The sequence below is a fragment of the Lutjanus erythropterus genome, chromosome 13 (assembly GCF_056507025.1).
Source record: "Lutjanus erythropterus isolate fLutEry1 chromosome 13, fLutEry1.hap2, whole genome shotgun sequence".
NCBI lineage: Eukaryota > Metazoa > Chordata > Actinopteri > Lutjaniformes > Lutjanidae > Lutjanus > Lutjanus erythropterus.
The window spans coordinates 37,811,327-37,828,464 of NC_139329.1; the positions used below are offsets into that span (position 1 = coordinate 37,811,327).

General features: G+C 42.1%; 1 protein-coding gene across 1 annotated transcript in view; it reads right to left on the minus strand.

The window, feature by feature from the left end:
• lsp1a (lymphocyte specific protein 1 a) overlaps positions 1-12,984 on the minus strand; it is a 39,231-nt gene extending 26,247 nt beyond the window's left edge. Inside the window, exon 1 of the mRNA XM_084733647.1 lies at positions 12,556-12,984. Coding sequence (XP_084589773.1) covers positions 12,556-12,614 — 59 coding nt within the window. The 5' untranslated portion in view covers positions 12,615-12,984. The remainder of the gene's footprint in view (positions 1-12,555) is intronic.
• Positions 12,985-17,138: the final 4,154 nt, after the last annotated feature.

Genomic DNA, 17,138 nt, shown 5'->3' on the forward strand with positions numbered 1-17,138 from the left:
TTTTCCGTTGTGGTATTATTGCTCCACACTCTTTCATCAGAGGTGGTTTGTTGGGAAACAATAAAAGAAACATTTGTCACGTATCACAGCCTCCTGACTCATCGGCGTCTCTCAGTTTCTCCACAAAGCGTCTGTGAAGCCGTGAGGAGGCTGAGATCCGCTCAGAGGAACATCTGTCTGCCCTCAGCTGTTTATCTGCAGGATAAACACGCGTGTTCTTCACCCTGTGTCAGCGTGACATCACAACATTTATTACAAACACTGTTAATCTTTATTTATACAGAGACGACGTGCTAAACGTGAACCCTCACATATGCATGAACGCTCAACGACGCCCTGCAGACGGACACTGGAGCTTTACACCCAAGACCAGAGGTGGAAGAAATACTTAAGTACTTTTACTGCAGCCCCCTGTCTGTATGTCTTTCATTTCTCTCATTGTCTTGCTTTACCAACCTAAAACGTTGGTATTTGACGTCCTCATGCATTAAGGAGCAGCTCAGACAAATCCAACTTCAGAATAAAATATATTACTGGATAATGTTCACTGATGAATTAATGTATTCATCACTTTTAAGGTATAGAAAACATCATTATGTATTACTCAAGGATCTCCAGTACTTTGGAGACTTTATGAAATAACTCACAATAACTCTCTTTTTAATAACTCAACCTTCTTCAGCCCCTCCAGGATTTCAGAGGCCTGTTGTGGCCTAAAATTCCTGATTTCACTTCAGCTTCTCTAAATTGCAATGCATGCTGCAATGCTTTTAGCCATTTTTCGCAATGAAACTGCAGGACCAAGTGAAAATTGCGAAACAAAGTTTCTTTTCTATAATTCAATAATTCATTAAAAATCACAGGCAACGTGTTCCAGGGAGAACAAAAACACTCTCTGTTCTGAGTGCTCGGAGTAACTTCGCCAAAAGGCCTCAGGATTACAACTTTGCAGCTTCAACACGGGTACCGCATCTGAATTATGAATTTGAATGTTGGAATTGTTGTAAAGAGGTTTGTTTGTTAACTTATCAGAGAAGCTTTTACTCTGGAACGTTGCAGATGAGAAACTTCAGATAAATGAATGTGTGTGTTTGGTTTGTTGGTGTTTATTTGGTTTCTCAGCCTCAGTAGAAGCAGTCTGAGGGCTAACAGGTCAATGAGCTCCATGTGGCCCCTTCAGGTGTCCAGTTACTAAACTCACATTTGGCTTCTGGGTCACTAACAGACCCCTAAAGACTCCATCTGTTCCGCCACCCTGCACTGAGACAGATCGATGTAAATGGGATGATCTGTGACCTCTGACCCTCAGTGACATCACAAATGAAACTTTTATCTTTACACCCTCAGTTACAAGCTGCAGCGTCGCCTCCTCTGTGACTCCTCCTCGTCCCTCCTGTGTTCAGAGATTTACATCATCGGTTAGAACAAGAACAAACTGAAGCTCGTCTTTGTTCTCTGCTCTCTGATTTTGACCTTTGGGAGATTCAGACAGAAAAACTGATTAATGAATGATAGAATTCATCGTCTGCAGTAGTTTGTTTTCAGTGTGTTCCTGCACCTCCGTCACTGATCACATTTTTGCTATTTTTCCAATTAGTTTTCTAAGTAATTGCTCTGAAATAAATCCAGTACAGACACGACGAGTTTCTACAAGTAGAAACAAGCAGCCATTGTGACAGTAAACAGTAAAATCCGCATTTAATTTCTGCAGTATATGAAGGAGGAGGGTGTCTGTAATGAACAAAAGATGAAGTAAAAGTAATGACTGAAGCCGGGACAGTGACAAGCTCTACACTGAGCATCACTTCCTGTGGACGAGCAGAGAGGAAATGAATATGGGGACGGAGGTGGAGAGGCCGGCGAACAGCTGGATGTGGGTCAGAATCTCTGATAGCAGCTCTGTGGTGAAATTCAGGACAAACTGTGTTTGTTTTAGAGGTGGTGGAAGCAGCAGATAGGCAGCGAGCGGTCACCATGTCAGGACAGTTCATTCAGGGTCACACAGGATGGTCACAGAAACAGCTGACTTTCAAAATAAAAGCTTCCTGGAACTGGAAGAAAAGTCTCACACATATTTTGTTGGGCCGCCTTTAGCTGTGATTACGGCACGCATTCACCATTGCATCATCTCCATAAGCTTATGCAATGTCACAACATTTATTTATGTCCAGAGTTGCATTAATTTTTCACCAAGATCTTGTACTGATGATGGGAGAGTCAGACTGCTGTGTAAAGTCTCCAGCACATCCCAAAGATTCTCAGAGGGGTTCAGGTCTGGACTCTGTGGTGGACAGTCCCTGTGTGACGTGAAATGATGCCTCATGCTCCCTGAACCGCTCTTTCATTATCTGAGCCCGATGAATCCTGACATTGTCAGCTTGGAATATAAAAAAATCTGATTCAACTGACAAAATTCTGAGTCGGGTCCAGCCCTGTTTTCAGGGAAAGTTTAAAATAAATTACTGTAATACCTTTTTCTGTTCATAATTAATATCTCTGGTCATATTGTACACCTAACAATATACCAAAAAGATCAGTTCCTTTATATTCTTCTATCAAAATCGTGTTTTCATCCCGTAAAACAAAATATGATGTGTGCTCATACAGGCTTAAACCAACCAGTTTCAACCAGTAATATCATGACACCCACCCATTAATCAGTCTTCAACTTATACGGACGGAGCAAAGATTCATTAGTTAGTAACAGCATGGTACATCGGGATATAACACGCCCACTTTTCAATGATCAAATTAGATTCTGTGCCCCGCCTTCCTATCCTGTTCCACTCAGAGGAACATCACAACATGGCAGCTGGACGCTCTCGAAATGCCGTTTCATCTGGACTTTAACTCCGACCTACGACCAGCACGGAGTGATTTAGTGTTTTTCTGTGAATCCTGACAGCAGAGCGTAGGTGTTGTATAAAAACTGGCTCCGGCTGTCAGTTTGCTCTGTGTTGTCAGCAGTTTGGGTGTTGAAAGCTGCCGGGCTTCGACCCAGCAGACTCCCTCTCCTCTGCCCTCTCGTTACGTCTCCTCTGTGTAATCAGCGCTGTGGGATTCGGTCATACTTGGCAGCGACTCCACCATCTGATTCAGACTTAAATGATTAATCCTCCCTCAGAGTGATTCTAAAGTGCCGGGATTACCGCCGGCTTCACTTCCTCCTCCTCATCCTGCGTTTTATCAAAAAGTAAATCTGTTTCTCTCGCTCTTGTCATCTAATCATCGCAGCAGGGCAGAAACCTTCCTCTCTGGTCTGGACTGGATCAGGCTAATGATGCCTCTCCAGACGATTACAACAACATGTGGAGAACGCTTTCTCTTTCTCAGCGGCGGCCCAGCAGGTTTTCTCTCAGCCGTGTGTTGTTCTTGTTGGTTCTCTGTAATCTGACACCAGAGGCAAGACTGGGCACGCTGCCTCCATCAGCGTGTCCTCAGGTAAAAACTGACAAGGTGCCCCAGAGCTCTGGAGGTCAGTGTGAACGTCAGGAGGTCCCAGAATAACACACCTGAGCTGAGAGGTCAACATGAAGGAACAAAACTGATGAACGCCGTTTTTAAATACATCAACACTTGTTTGGTTTATATTCCTTTCCACTGTAGAACCTTAAAAACATCTTTTATTTTCTAAAAAAAAAAAAAAAAAAAACATAAACAGGATTTTTGGAAGGAGGGCATTCAGTCTGTTTGGGGTTTGGGTTTCCTACTTGACCACAATGATTGTGACTGATGAACATTTCCACTGTTTAACTGTATGTTAAATACACCTTATTTGGTTGTTATTCATATTTTAAATAGAAAAAAAAGCATATGAAAAAGAGAAAACTGAGGAAAAAGAATACTGAGATGTGAACTGAAGACAGATGTAAAGGATAAAGAGAAAGAAAATTAGTAGATCTGCAGCAAATGATTATTTTCCTTACCACTCATTTCCCCTATTAATCAATTGTTTGGTCTGTGATGTCTAAAAAGTCTCCCAGAGACCAACCTAACTCTTTCATATCACTTGTGTTGTGCAGCAAAGAGTCTTAAATCCAAAGATATTCAAGTTACTATCACATATGACAAAGAAAAACAGAAAATCCTTCCATGACAGAGCCTGGAACCACAGAAAACTTGGAATTGTTGCTTGAAAAATGACGGGACTGATTAATCAATTAACAAAATAGCTGCAGAATATTGCATTGACAATATCCTGCAGCTGCAACTTGCTATTTCGGCTGTAATTTTCTTTTTTGGATGTGCAATTGCGTCACATTACACCATTAACAGTTCTGCTTTGAGTCTTGGTGCTAAGCTAGGCTAGGCTAGCGGGATGTACACAGATGAATCTGATCCATCTTCTCATCTCTTCTTTTTACAATTCTTTTTAAGTAACAAACAGTGTTCTGGTGTTTTGGTGACACATCTGGTTGTTAGAGGTTTTGTGGCACAAAGATTTTAAAATAGAAATCCCTCAGCTGTGTGATCTCCAACATTTGAAGCGACCAACATCAACAACCAGAAACACACAAACCAGATAAAAAGCTGTTCCACCTGTCAACATCTAAACCTCGGTCTCGATCTGCCTGCACTTGTCCAGGCTTCAGCTTTACTGTCCACCGGCGTTTGACTGCAGCGAGCGTGAAAGAGGGATTCACCGTCAGGAGGAAGGAGGTTAGAAAGTATTAAGGCCTCAGCTGCTCTTTTGTAAGCACACATGCTGTCATCGGTGGGACGACTTGGTTGAATGACACAATAATAACACGGTTTCCTTTCAGTCTGAACGCCCGCCAGGCTCCGCGCGGGACAGACGAGGACGGTGGGAAGACGTTTGCGAGATGAAGTCACTGTTGTGTTGAAACAAGTCAGGGCAGCGGAGGGCATTGAATCACTCTGACACAACAGCGGAAAAGACGCCACTTCCCAGAAAAAAAGTCACTGGAGTCACCAGACGAGTTATGAAGAAGGAGCCTGGTGTTTACAGTGTTACTGCTTTACATCGCGCTCTGTACATTCACCGTCACTGAAACGTGGTTTTAAAATGAACAGGGAGTTTGTTAGATTGCACCAGTTTTTCTGGGAACACGTGGTGCAATAAAGAAATTCTCAGTTTGAGTTTTTGCTGGATTGCAATGAATTTTGTTCAGGCATTCACACTCCTCAGAGGACTGTGAGGAGGTTAGGATTCTGACTAATCCTAATGATTCCTCTGCTTCCTGTTGCTGTTTTGTTTTTTCATAATAAACCTACGAGTTCTGGTCACTGTTTTTGCACAATGTTGAACTCAAAGGTGCAGAAGGAACTGTAAGGCTCACAGTATGAGGATAAAACCTGGTGGCCTGGTTAATGTCTAACCCTGGACATTCATGACTCCCAGACAAAGAATCCTAAAGATTTCAGACATCCCCTTAACGTTTTCTCTAGTGTCACCAGGAGGTTGACACAGCTCTGACATAGTTAATGGGCCTCATTCAAGAACCTTTTTGTATTCTTGTCCTAAATTTCTCTCACGTTTGTTCGTACGAAGGGCTCGTACAAACACGCCACATCACATTCAGCAAACGCTCGTAACCACAGATAACTGTGAAAATGATCCACCTGTGCATATCTGAGTGCACGTGTGCGAGACTTGTAAATTAGCATAAATAACGCCCGAATAATACCATGTAAGGTTACGCTTCCTGCCCCATATGTCAGGAAGTGTTCGTTCACGAAAATGGAATCCAAGTGTAAAAAGTCAGCCAGATCATTCCAGAAAAATCTGGAATTTTCTCATTACCTGAGGGTTGACTGTCACTGAAATAAAGAAATGTCTTGATATGAAAATGGCTTCAAAGGAAAAAAAGTGAATCGATGACTGCAGCGGGAGGAAGGGGTTCATGAGGTTTTCCATCATGGTGACAGAGGACAGAATAAGTGAGGATGTTCCCATGAACAGCAACTTCATAAACCTGTATGTGAAGATATACGGCCACCTGACAGCAGGTAATGATACATCATTTAATTAATAACAAGAAGCTTTATATGTAAATTTACAATTCTGCAAAATGCAGTCAAAAATGTCGACACAATCATGAAGTCTATTTTGCAAACTCAAAATGTCTTCAAACTAATGAAATATACTGTCATTAGTGAAAAACTTGTGTTTGGATAACAGCAGACTGACTGCAGATGCAATGGCAGCGGTCAGCTCTGGCTGACGTGGCGGAGCCGTGCCCGTTACTCCTCCAGAGCCAGTCTTCATTACTCGAGTCTCTGGGCTCGGCAGAGAGGACAGGCCGGGTCTCTGCAGGGCGGGCTGCCGCTGGGCCGCCCCTCCACACCCATCGAGCTTGAAAAATGACAGCGCACAACCCACTTAATTTTTCTTCGTTCATTTCTTCTTCATTTTTGTGAATTTCCCTGGTGTGGTATCAATAAACTTGGTCTTATCGTATCTCGCCCATCCCTAACCAGTTCCCAACCAAAGCTACACATCATACAGCCTCTGTGCTTGACTCAAACTATTAAGTCATACTTCTTCAGAATTCCACATTTTCCATGTCAGCTCAGTTTCAATGGGAATTTTGTCTTTCGTCATACGGAAGTGGGCGTGGTTTCATCTAAACTGGGTTGGTAAAATGATGCATGCATCAATTATCCCTGAATTAGATTATTAAACAAACAAAATCATCCAGACCTGAAGACAAAAGAAGGTTTTACATTCTGATTCAAGTGTTTGATTTTGCAGAAGAGTTACTCCACCGTCAGCTCTGTTCTGGCAGCTGTTCATCTAGAAAGGCTAAACTTTTAAAAAGCTTAATTAGTTTAGAATTTGATTAAATTTTTGAAAAAGTTGTCGAGAAATCTACAGAAGCCTTTTAAGTAACATCTCTTTCTGTATCTTCTGAAATCCAGCAGAGAGTTTTGGTCCAGTTGTATTTTCCTCATCAGTGATAGAAATGGAGAATTAATGGTATGAAGAACAACTAGGACTGAGATTATATCCTACACTGCAGTAAAAATCTACTGTATGTGTACTGGACACAGCCAGCAGACACCAGTTATCACTCCCAGCAGTCCAACAAACCCCCTCAGAGAAGTCGAGCAGACATTAATCATGCTGTTATGGCTGCGTGTCTGGGTGTCTGTCCCCCCCATGCAGAGCACAAATGGGCTGCAGTTTGTTTTCTGCAGATCCCTGAAGTCTGGGAACCCTGCAGGTTTGTTTGCACACAGGCTTTAACTGGAGCGCAGGGAGGAGATGTGCAGTCATTTCCCAACACGTCACAAACATGAATCAGCAAGAAAAACCCTCATCCTGGGGGACTGAAATGAAAATTCAGGGGGTCTGGACCAAGAAAAAGTTTAAAAGGAGTTTATGAGAACAGAAGAAAATACTTTAATGTGACTAAAGTGAACCAAAATAAAACAAAATCCCAAACAAATGCAGCAGGGGCATCTTTCTCTGTGCAGTCCAAAGAAAACAAACTTCAGATATCTGATTTTACCCAAAGGTTTTTTGGTCCAAAAATGACAAGCAGCAGAAAAGACGAGGGTGAAGGTGAAGAGGCGAGTGCCCTGAAAGTTTTCCTCCGACCAGAGAAGCTGGGAAAGTATTCTGGTTCACGATGGGGCAGAAATCTTTTATGGACTTCCCACATGAGGAATGAATGCTCTTAGATTTGTTCCTATAAATTAATACCTTTGAATTACTAAACCATATGTTAGATGATTTGCCCTCTCTCCTCTATATAAATGAAGAAATGTAGTACCTGGATGACATTTTATCAAGTGGATGACATCTGCAGTATTATTAAAGGCTTTAGAGGAAAAGAAAGTTACTTTAAGAACTAAGATTGATCTGATTTTTGCACCATGAATGAAGTCGCACAACTGCAAATTCTTTACTATTGAACAAAAATTTAACCAAAAAAAACCAAATGCACAGAAATATATTCAGACTGCAAAAACAAAACAAAAAAGAATGTGACCTTGCTGCAGTTCAGATCACACTGAGGCCAACTGATCCTGCTGGTGGCAACAACAAACCTTCACGGCCCGACCGCCACTGCAGTCAAACTGTAGTAGTCAAAGGAATCATTTTAGTGGTATGGTGTCGATACAGCTCTCATTTTCACTGTGTACATTTGTTGTGAACTGAGCATCTTAAGCAGAAAAAAATAGGCGGGACATCGATCTTTAGATGAAGCATGGCTGCAGTGTGATGCACATGTGAGCCGTGCTGCTCATCTACCATCTACTGTAGATAATGACTTTGGATACGTCCCTGTTTAAAAAAAAAATCCAAACTATCCCTTTAATCCTTATCCCTTGTACTAATACCACACTATAAAACACTCTGTTACAAGCCAAAGTACTGCATTCAAAATCCCACTAAAGAACATAAGTGTTTGTAGCAAAATGTACTTAAAGTATCAAAAGTAAAAGTAATTTCTCTACAGAAAATCTGATTTCTGCAGATCACTGACTGGCATATTGCTATAGATCACATTATTAGATCATTAATACTGATGCATCAATGTGTGAGCAACATTTTACTGCTCTAGCTGCTCTCCTCCTGTATATAAAGTACTTAAAACTATTTTAACTACTTTATATAAATAGTTTAGTGTGTAGTAAGAATGACAATATCTTGATTATGAGTCACGTTGTTGGAGTGCAGTTAAAAAAAATGGTGGAATATTCTTTTAAGGGTTCAAATTAATCAACTGACAGTATGAAATTCGATAGAGGTAATAATGCATAAATCCCTACACTGAGAAGTTGATTAATCAGAGATGTAGATGACAGTATCTACCAGAGAGGAGTCTCTGCTGTTTGTCTTTCATTACGGCATCGTACTGAAGTGCAGAGATAAAAAGCTGTCATCTGCTCTCACAGATACGACTCCTGGAAACAGGAACCCCGCTTTGTTTACTTTCCCTCCGTCCCTTTAATCCAGACACCCTGCGGAGGGAGGGAGAGTTCAGTGCCCCCATCACTCATCATCTAACTCCACCCTCCCCTCACCCCCCCCAGAAAACATTCCTCAGTCTCTTATCTGCCCGTATCATAAACACTGAGCACACCCATCCATATGTTGGGGATTCGGGGGTCAGAGTTCGCGGCAGTTAGTTTGTTTTGAAGCAGGTATTCCTCCTGGATGACATCACATCACTGAGGGCTGAGCCGGGCTTTGAGGGGGTGTTTGTCTCCCAGAAAGAGCTGATTGAAAACAGGCCTGCCTTGACCCGCTGCGATCGACGGCACACGATCTGATAACAACATGTTTTGGGCTCGAGAGAGCAATTCTTTGTGGTGATGTCGTGTTTACAGTAGATAATTGACAATGATACACAGACAGTCTGCGAGGTAAATATGGAAAAACAGCAGCGTCAATTCAGAATACAACACAAACCTTTGTAGGTAATCTCCAGCATCAACCTGTTACAGACAAAAACGCTGGTCAGGTGTCTTAACCACAGACAAAAACCGGTCCGGTTGTGACTAGATGTTCTGGCTAGAAATAATAAATCAAAGACTCGTGGACCTACTGTAGATTTATTGGAGACTTTTGCAACCTTCATAGGTTCAGAATTTAAGAAGCTTTTTCCAGAAGTTTTCAAGAAATCTACAGAAAAGCCGGTTGCCTTTGACTTAGCACCTCTAGATATCCATAGATAAAGGTGATGATAAACAGAAAGTCTGTGAAAGACGGAAATACAGAAGCATCAAGTTTGAAATGCAATACAAACTTTTGTTTTTGTTACAGAGAATGACTCTGGCCAGGTGACTTGACAACAGCTGACTTGGCCATGAGTTTTTTTTTTCCTGCAAATGTAACAGTTTGAGTTAACTAGAGCTCCCTGCGCTCTACAGGAAAATATGACACCAAACTCCCTTTAAGAAATATGACATTTTAACAATTTCCTATGTGTACGGAAGAACACACAGCTCTACAAACACAAGATGAAGGGTACTGCATGTGGTGCAGTCTTCTTGTCAATTCGGCATCAATGTAATCCATAAAGATAAACTGTATTTCCATACAAACTTTACATTTTGGATTTTCTTGCCTCAATTAATTATCAGCCTGTTCAAAACAGCCTATAAAAATATATAGACGTAATGCTCGTATAAAGAATGAGCTTCAGTCTAAACTGTGAGAAAAAAAGAAGGCATCTATCAACTTTCTAAAAAAAAAAAGAAAATGTGAACATCTTTGTTTCCATGACGAAAACCCTAGAACAGCAACAAATGGACGTTATGGTGAGAAACTGATCTTTCAATCTCATCCTGTGACCCACATAAATATTTCTGAATCCCTAAACGTGAAGTAGAGAATTTCCAAACAACAATAAGTTTGAAACAAATGATTGTCAGAGGCAACAGTCCTGCAGAAGAGCCCAGATAAAACTAAACTCCTTAACAGCTCAGCTCCTAAAAATGCAGAATGAATCAGGCTGTGTGATGTGGATGACGGAGGTAAAACAGTTCAGATCAAGCTGCTCAAGTCACGCTGCTGTTTCTGGAGTGACGTCACCGCCGCTGTCAGCCAGACTGATGCCATCTGCTGAGTGGACTGAATCACAGCGAGACGCCGCCTCCTCCAGCTGTTATCTGCTTCATAAACATCCAGCGCGACCGCTGCTCTCACTGTGACTCAGAAGTTTACACCGAGCTGGCTGATTACAACACGTCCACACGCACTGCGACGCCCTGACCAGACTCACAGAGCGGTAACTCAAAGACTTTAAGACAGTCAGTGACAAATCCATGCATCAGCTGTCTATAAACTCTGGAGTAAGTGGAAAGTCACCAGATACACTGAGAGGGACGAATCTGGTTTTACATTCAAGCCCACAAAGGTTCAAACACTCAAGCATCTGATGAATCGCTTTCACTGGAACTCATTTTTCAATGACTACATTTAATACTTCTGATATTTTTCCGTTAAATGTAAGGCTACAGCTGGTTAGCTTAGCTTAGCACAAAGACTGTCTGACAGAGCATCAGATGAGAAAATCAATTCGCTTTTACCGCACTACCTTAAATGTAAAGCTACAGTTAGCGGCTGATCTATTTTTCCTGTTACAACAAGGACCTACAAGGAGCTTCATGAGCCAAAATGTAGCCAAGAAGGTTGGCTGTTTCTATATAGTTATTCTTAATGTCTGGAACTGGGAGAAATAGTTTATGACATGCAGACTAGAAGACTGTATGTTTACATTTTCCCAGACAAAGTTACAGCAAGGAGGATATTTTCCTTTAGATAACTGTATTTTTAACATTATGTTTTGTGTGTATATGGTGGAAGCACTACTGCTTTTGTCCACAGGGGGATCCAAAATCAACACAGTTCCTTTAAATTAAAGGAATATTTAAAGTAAACAACACTGACTTTTGGATGAAAGTCCCATATTTGACATGTCGTCTCTGCGGACTAGATGAGGTGAAATGACATTGGCCTGTTATTCATACACTATTTGGCAACTGACACCTCACAAAGTCTGACAAAAAGATCAACGTGAGAATTTTTTGTCTTCACTTGCAGAGTTTGACAACTTCTACGACGTGTTGACTGACCAGTGAGAGCACAGAGAGCTCTTCAACTGTGAACGTGGAGAAGAGAGAAGAGAATGATGAAGAAAAGCAGCGACGTCGGTCTTACTCATCATCTCTACATGTCAAACAAGTCATGAGAGACAGAAGCTCTGATTGGTCGGGGTCCAACGTGTAACCTGACATGTCTTTTGGCCAAGTCAAGAGTTTATGTCTCTGTGATCGTCTAATCTGACCGAGGACCGAAGAAAAAAATCCTCATGTAACAGTAGCAGAATGAGCTCTTATCTCCTCCATTAATACCACAGAGGAGTCAAACTGGAACCCGACACAGGATGAAAAAGAATCTCTTCCCCAAAAGACAGGACATGCCGCCACCCGAAAGCACTCAGAACACAAAAGACTGACTCAGGTGACCTTTCACCTCTGACACAGGTCGCCGACACCACTTCCCCTTTCTGTGAAACGGAGACGCCTCGGGCGTCCAGCTCGCCTCCAACCTCCCAGAAATCAACATTTCCTGCCTTCATTTAGCTTATTCTGACACTAATTAAACATGCCTGTAACTGTGCTTTAATAATGAGAATAATAAAGATTACTGAGCACAATGGATTTTTAATACTGTTCCTTTGTCATGATTAATTCATGTGAGCGGAGGTAAGTCGATTTAAAATCCCCCCAAAACCCTGCGTGACCCAAAACACTCCCAGTAATCCCACTGTTCCCATTTAAACAGACGTGTTTACCACACAAACACACACTCAAACCAACAAACTGGAAAATCTCCTCTTTATCCTCTGCAGGTATAGAATACTTTGCTTTTTCTCAAGAGTTTAAATGGAAATTCACCTCAAAAGGTCAGAAAGATAAATTATCAAAATTTTGTTTCTAATCTGAACTGATTTGAATGTGTGTGTGTGTTTTACGTATGTGTGTGTGTTTAAATATTAACCTGAGCGGCTTGTTTCTGTGTGTGTTCAACAGAAACAAACAGAAACCAGCAGCAGAAACACATCGACCACATACCTCATCAGGTTTTGTAAACCCTGTTTGCTGGAGTTTCTCCTCAGCAGAGCGTTGGACATGTTGGCCTCTTCTCTTCTTCTTCTTCTTTTTCTTCTACTGCTTCTAATTCTTCTTCTTCTTCTCCCCTGGTAGAAAGAAATCAGATCACACCGGCCCCTGAGAACAACTTTCTCCTCTTCTTCTTCTTCTGTTCACTTTCCACCTCGACACTGAAGGCAGCTTTCTGTCCTGCAGCCGCACCGCAGCCCAGAGCTCAAGATTATATGTGTGTGTGAGAGTGTGTGTTGTACTGTCAAAGCCTCCTCTGGTGGTTTCACACACACGCACACGCTCGTTCTGAGTTGTACTATATCCCACACACACTCACAGTTTTCTCCCCTGCAATGCTTGTTGAGAATGTCAGCAGAGCTCGGAGTGACTCCCTCCTCTCTGTCTTGGAGGCTGGGTTTTTAGTCATTACACTAACCCCCCCCCCCTTCAAGCACACACACATACACACACACACACACACCTCACCCCTCCCTCCCTCCCTCCCTCTGTCCTACATGTGGTTTTCATTGAAGAGCTCAGAGCAGCGGGGCCCAACATCTCTTCTCTTTCTGTCTTTTTCTTTTTTTTTTTGCTGCCTCTCTCTGTTATGCCGGGTCATGTGGTCTTCCCTGAGGGGGAATGAAAGACGATACAACACCCCCCGCCAAAGAGAGAAAAAAAAAAATCCACTACTGAACTGTCCCCGTCCCCTACCAAACATTTCAATCTCCCTCTAATAGATTAGCACCAAACAGCGGGAGGAAAACAAAGTGAGAGGAGTTTGGTTGTATCTCTGTGGAGTAAATCTATCATAAAAGTATCAACGTCACAAAGTAAAATCCAATTCAGACTCACAATGGAGGAATGAGATCATTAGCCATAATGTCCTAACTTCCAAAGTAGAGTTACTAATATATACTAATTACAGTATTCTAAGGTCTGTTATTTCTGTACAGCAGACCATAGAGTCTTGACGAGCAATAAAATTATTTTCAAATTAATACTTTGTGTCAAATTATTGTTTTTCTTTAAGTTAAGTAGCCGTGCAATAAGGAAGGTAACGTACGGTGAATAGTTCATTACTGCTAAATAAAGTCATGCATCACCCTGACATGGTTTATTTCACAATAATGACCTCCCTGTACATTATCCCTTACCTAACGTGTGTTTTTCTGGTAAACAAGAAAGTGGAAGCAGTCAAGTATAGTATAGCATAGTTAAGTTGTTTTAACTTTAAAATGTGAGTTACAATAATGCTAGAATGTCTGGGCAGGAAGTCATAAAATGAAGAACAATGGAGAATATGGTCAGTTTTCAGAATAAAAGACCCTCTGCATGCTTGCAATCATAAAAACAGACAGAAAAGAAACTATTTAACTACCTACTCTATTTACTCACAGTAGAAGCACAAAAAGCAAAGAAAGACAAACAATCAACAAAATCAGAGCAAGTCAACATATTCAGGCGAGCAAAACGCTCCGCCGCTGAGACACTGTTGGTGGGACATGCAGCCATGTGGAGGATGGATCAGAACTGTGGTGCTGAGCATGGTTCAAATTACAGGGGAACTAAGGTGAGCTCGGCTCCCCCGAGAAGGACACGGACTCCCCTGAAACTTTGGGACATTTGAGGGAAACTCTAAAACAGGAGGTTCCTGAAACAAATTAGTAACAGTAAAAAATGCGATGTGTCTGTATGTTGCATATTTATTCATCATAACATTTATCCTCACTGCTGCTCACATGCTGTCAGTAGTTCTGACATGGAGACTGATAGACAGACAGACAGACAGACATGTCACCTAATTCAGTTCCTGCTCGCCGTTTGTGGCTGTAAATAAAACTTTTGACGTCAAACCCATTTCCCCCCAGATTATAAGAAAAAAGTTGCTGGTGTCCCCCTGTTGATTTTGTTTCTTGTTTTTTGCTCTGGTTAATAAATGCATTCTTTGATTTCTGAACAGTAGCCTTTTATTTTTATTATTTAGCCTCTATGAAATGTTACTGACAGTATTAACTGTGACATGTTTTGTAACGGTGCTCATTGGAAAAGTGGGCTCCCCCAAAACCCACTGTGTAATTCAAACACTGGTGCAGATGTGCCACGGCCAGTGGAATCAACAGGTAAGAGTGGGAGCATTTGTTCAGGCTGTGTCATGGAGGTGCAACATGGCGGCCTCCGTGGAAGAGGATCTGTGCCCTCAGATTTTAAAGTGATTATACTTTAAAAAAAACAACAACATATTTCCCTGTAGAGCCCCATAAATCTTACAGACTTACATCAACTTTTCTTTTTCCACATCACAATTTTGTATTTCGGTCATTTAAAGGGAAAGAAAAACTGGTATAATTCCTGATTTTTTAAGTAATTGACTTTGGAACAGTAAAAGTTAATTTCACTCGGCACAGTTCGTCGTTTGCTGAGCGCCTGCAGGTCATGAAACCTCCTCTCTGCCCTTCACACGTCGACAAACAAACTCGATGTCTTTGTTGTCACCCACCCCTCGCCCCTCCCTGAAAACCCTCACACTCTCATATTCAACACACCACTGTTGCTACGGTAACCCACTCATCACCATTCACCCCTGGAGTGTCGGTAAGTCTTGCTTGGTGGCACGTCAGACAAAAGGGCATTCTGGGAAGTGAATTCATGGCTTGGACGCCCGTACCCCTCCCACATGCTCGCGCTCATAAAACAGAGCTGCGGTTTCCAACGAACACTGGCTGCCCTGAACACAACCTCGACACTCAGACGCTCTAAAACAAACAGAACAAGAACGTAAAAGGCTGAAGCTTTTTACAGATGCACACTGATAAAAACCTGAAAAAAACCCTGATATCCGTTAATTTGATGAAGAGAAACAACCACCTACACTATAACACAATACATCCTTCACCAACACAATACCATAAAAATACTCTGTGACAAGTAAAAGTTCTGCATCACATTGTGATGGTATGAGTTGATCTGATTGGTTAGCTCAGGCTGGATGACAGAGGAGCTTATTGGAGGGAGCTGAGGCATTGCTAAACTGCAGTGTGGCATTCACTGCCCTGTCCAAGTGTTTCCCGGCACGACACAGTGGATATCCACTTCAGTTTCAATCAAGAAGCATGTTCTCTCTGCCCGTATGTTAGTGTTGGACTGCGGGGTGATGGGTTGTGCGGTCGGGGCTGCAGATTAACTCTCCCCGTGGTGGAGAAACGTGTTAGTCCATTTTTAATCTTTCCAGCGTCTTGGCTGAGAAAAGGCAGCCCAAAAGAGGCCGAGTGTGTTTCACTTCACAGCAGGACGGTTTGGCTGAACACGTCTGGTTTCTGTAAAAGCTCTTCATCCAAATGATTTACACCACTGTGAACTCTAAGTTCTGTTCTAATTAAAGCAGACTGAGCTAGATTAAAAGTTTCCTTAATAAAAAAAATTAATCATTGATGGTACTTGAACTAGTCATCTGTCGACAGCTGCATCAGTGTCTGCAGAGGATGTAATCAGTTATGATTCAGTCTAAAGACCAGTTTGATTGCACAAATGGAAACCTCAAGTTAATGATAATTGAGATAAATGTGATGATGATGCTCGTGTGGTTGTGAAGGCGTCACAAAGGCATGGCAATATTTACTGTCACACTCATGAAAATAATGATTAGTTCCTGTCCTACATCCAACAGGCCTGATGCATTACAGAGTGGAAATCTATTCTCAGAGACGGACATCACTGTTTTATCTCCTCCACCTGCCCTGCTGGAAAACAAACACCTCCATCCATCAGCCGAGAAACAAACACTCTCCGTCTGTTGGTTCACTTTCAGCTCAGTGCAAACAGCCTGCGCTCCCGTGTTTGGTTTTCTGCCGCTGGAGGTTATCTGCTGACGCTAGGTTTCGATGGAAAACCACAATCCAGCCACCGTCAGTCCACTGCCATTTAAGATTTAAGAGGTCAAGTGTCTCTCTGATGTCTTCCAGTATCAGAAGCTGTTTTCACAGCTGCATTTACAGAGTTAACTCACAGCCTGTTCACCCAGAAACACTTTTAGATTTTACTGCACAATCAAATCTGAATGGCAGAAACTGAAGTATTTTGTAAGAAGAGAGGAATCAGCAATTAACTTTTGTTGTTTTGTCATCTTGACAAGAAATTGCACTTTCAAATTATGGAGGGATTTCTCTTTGGGCTAACATCAGGGGATTTCCAGAATTGGATCCAACACCTGTTTATTGATGCCAAAAGAAGAAGTTCCTTCTGTTCACACCCCTCAGGCCACCAGCCTTCCCTGGGTCGAAGCTGAACATCATGTGTCCCACCAAACTGTGGAACATGGATGAGACATGAGTCCAAAATGTCCAGCAACCTTCGATGAGAATAAAAGGGGCGGAAGAAGTCCAGAGAATGACGAGCACACTCATCGGGCTTAATGTTACATGGGAGCTGACTTGAGTTGAACACTGGGGCGGCAAAAAGTGTCCTCCTACGTAATGATAGATGATGTGATTTGGTGAGGAGAGAGGATTATTTTTCCTGAAAATGAGACCCACTTCAGTGTGCTCGTCCATCTC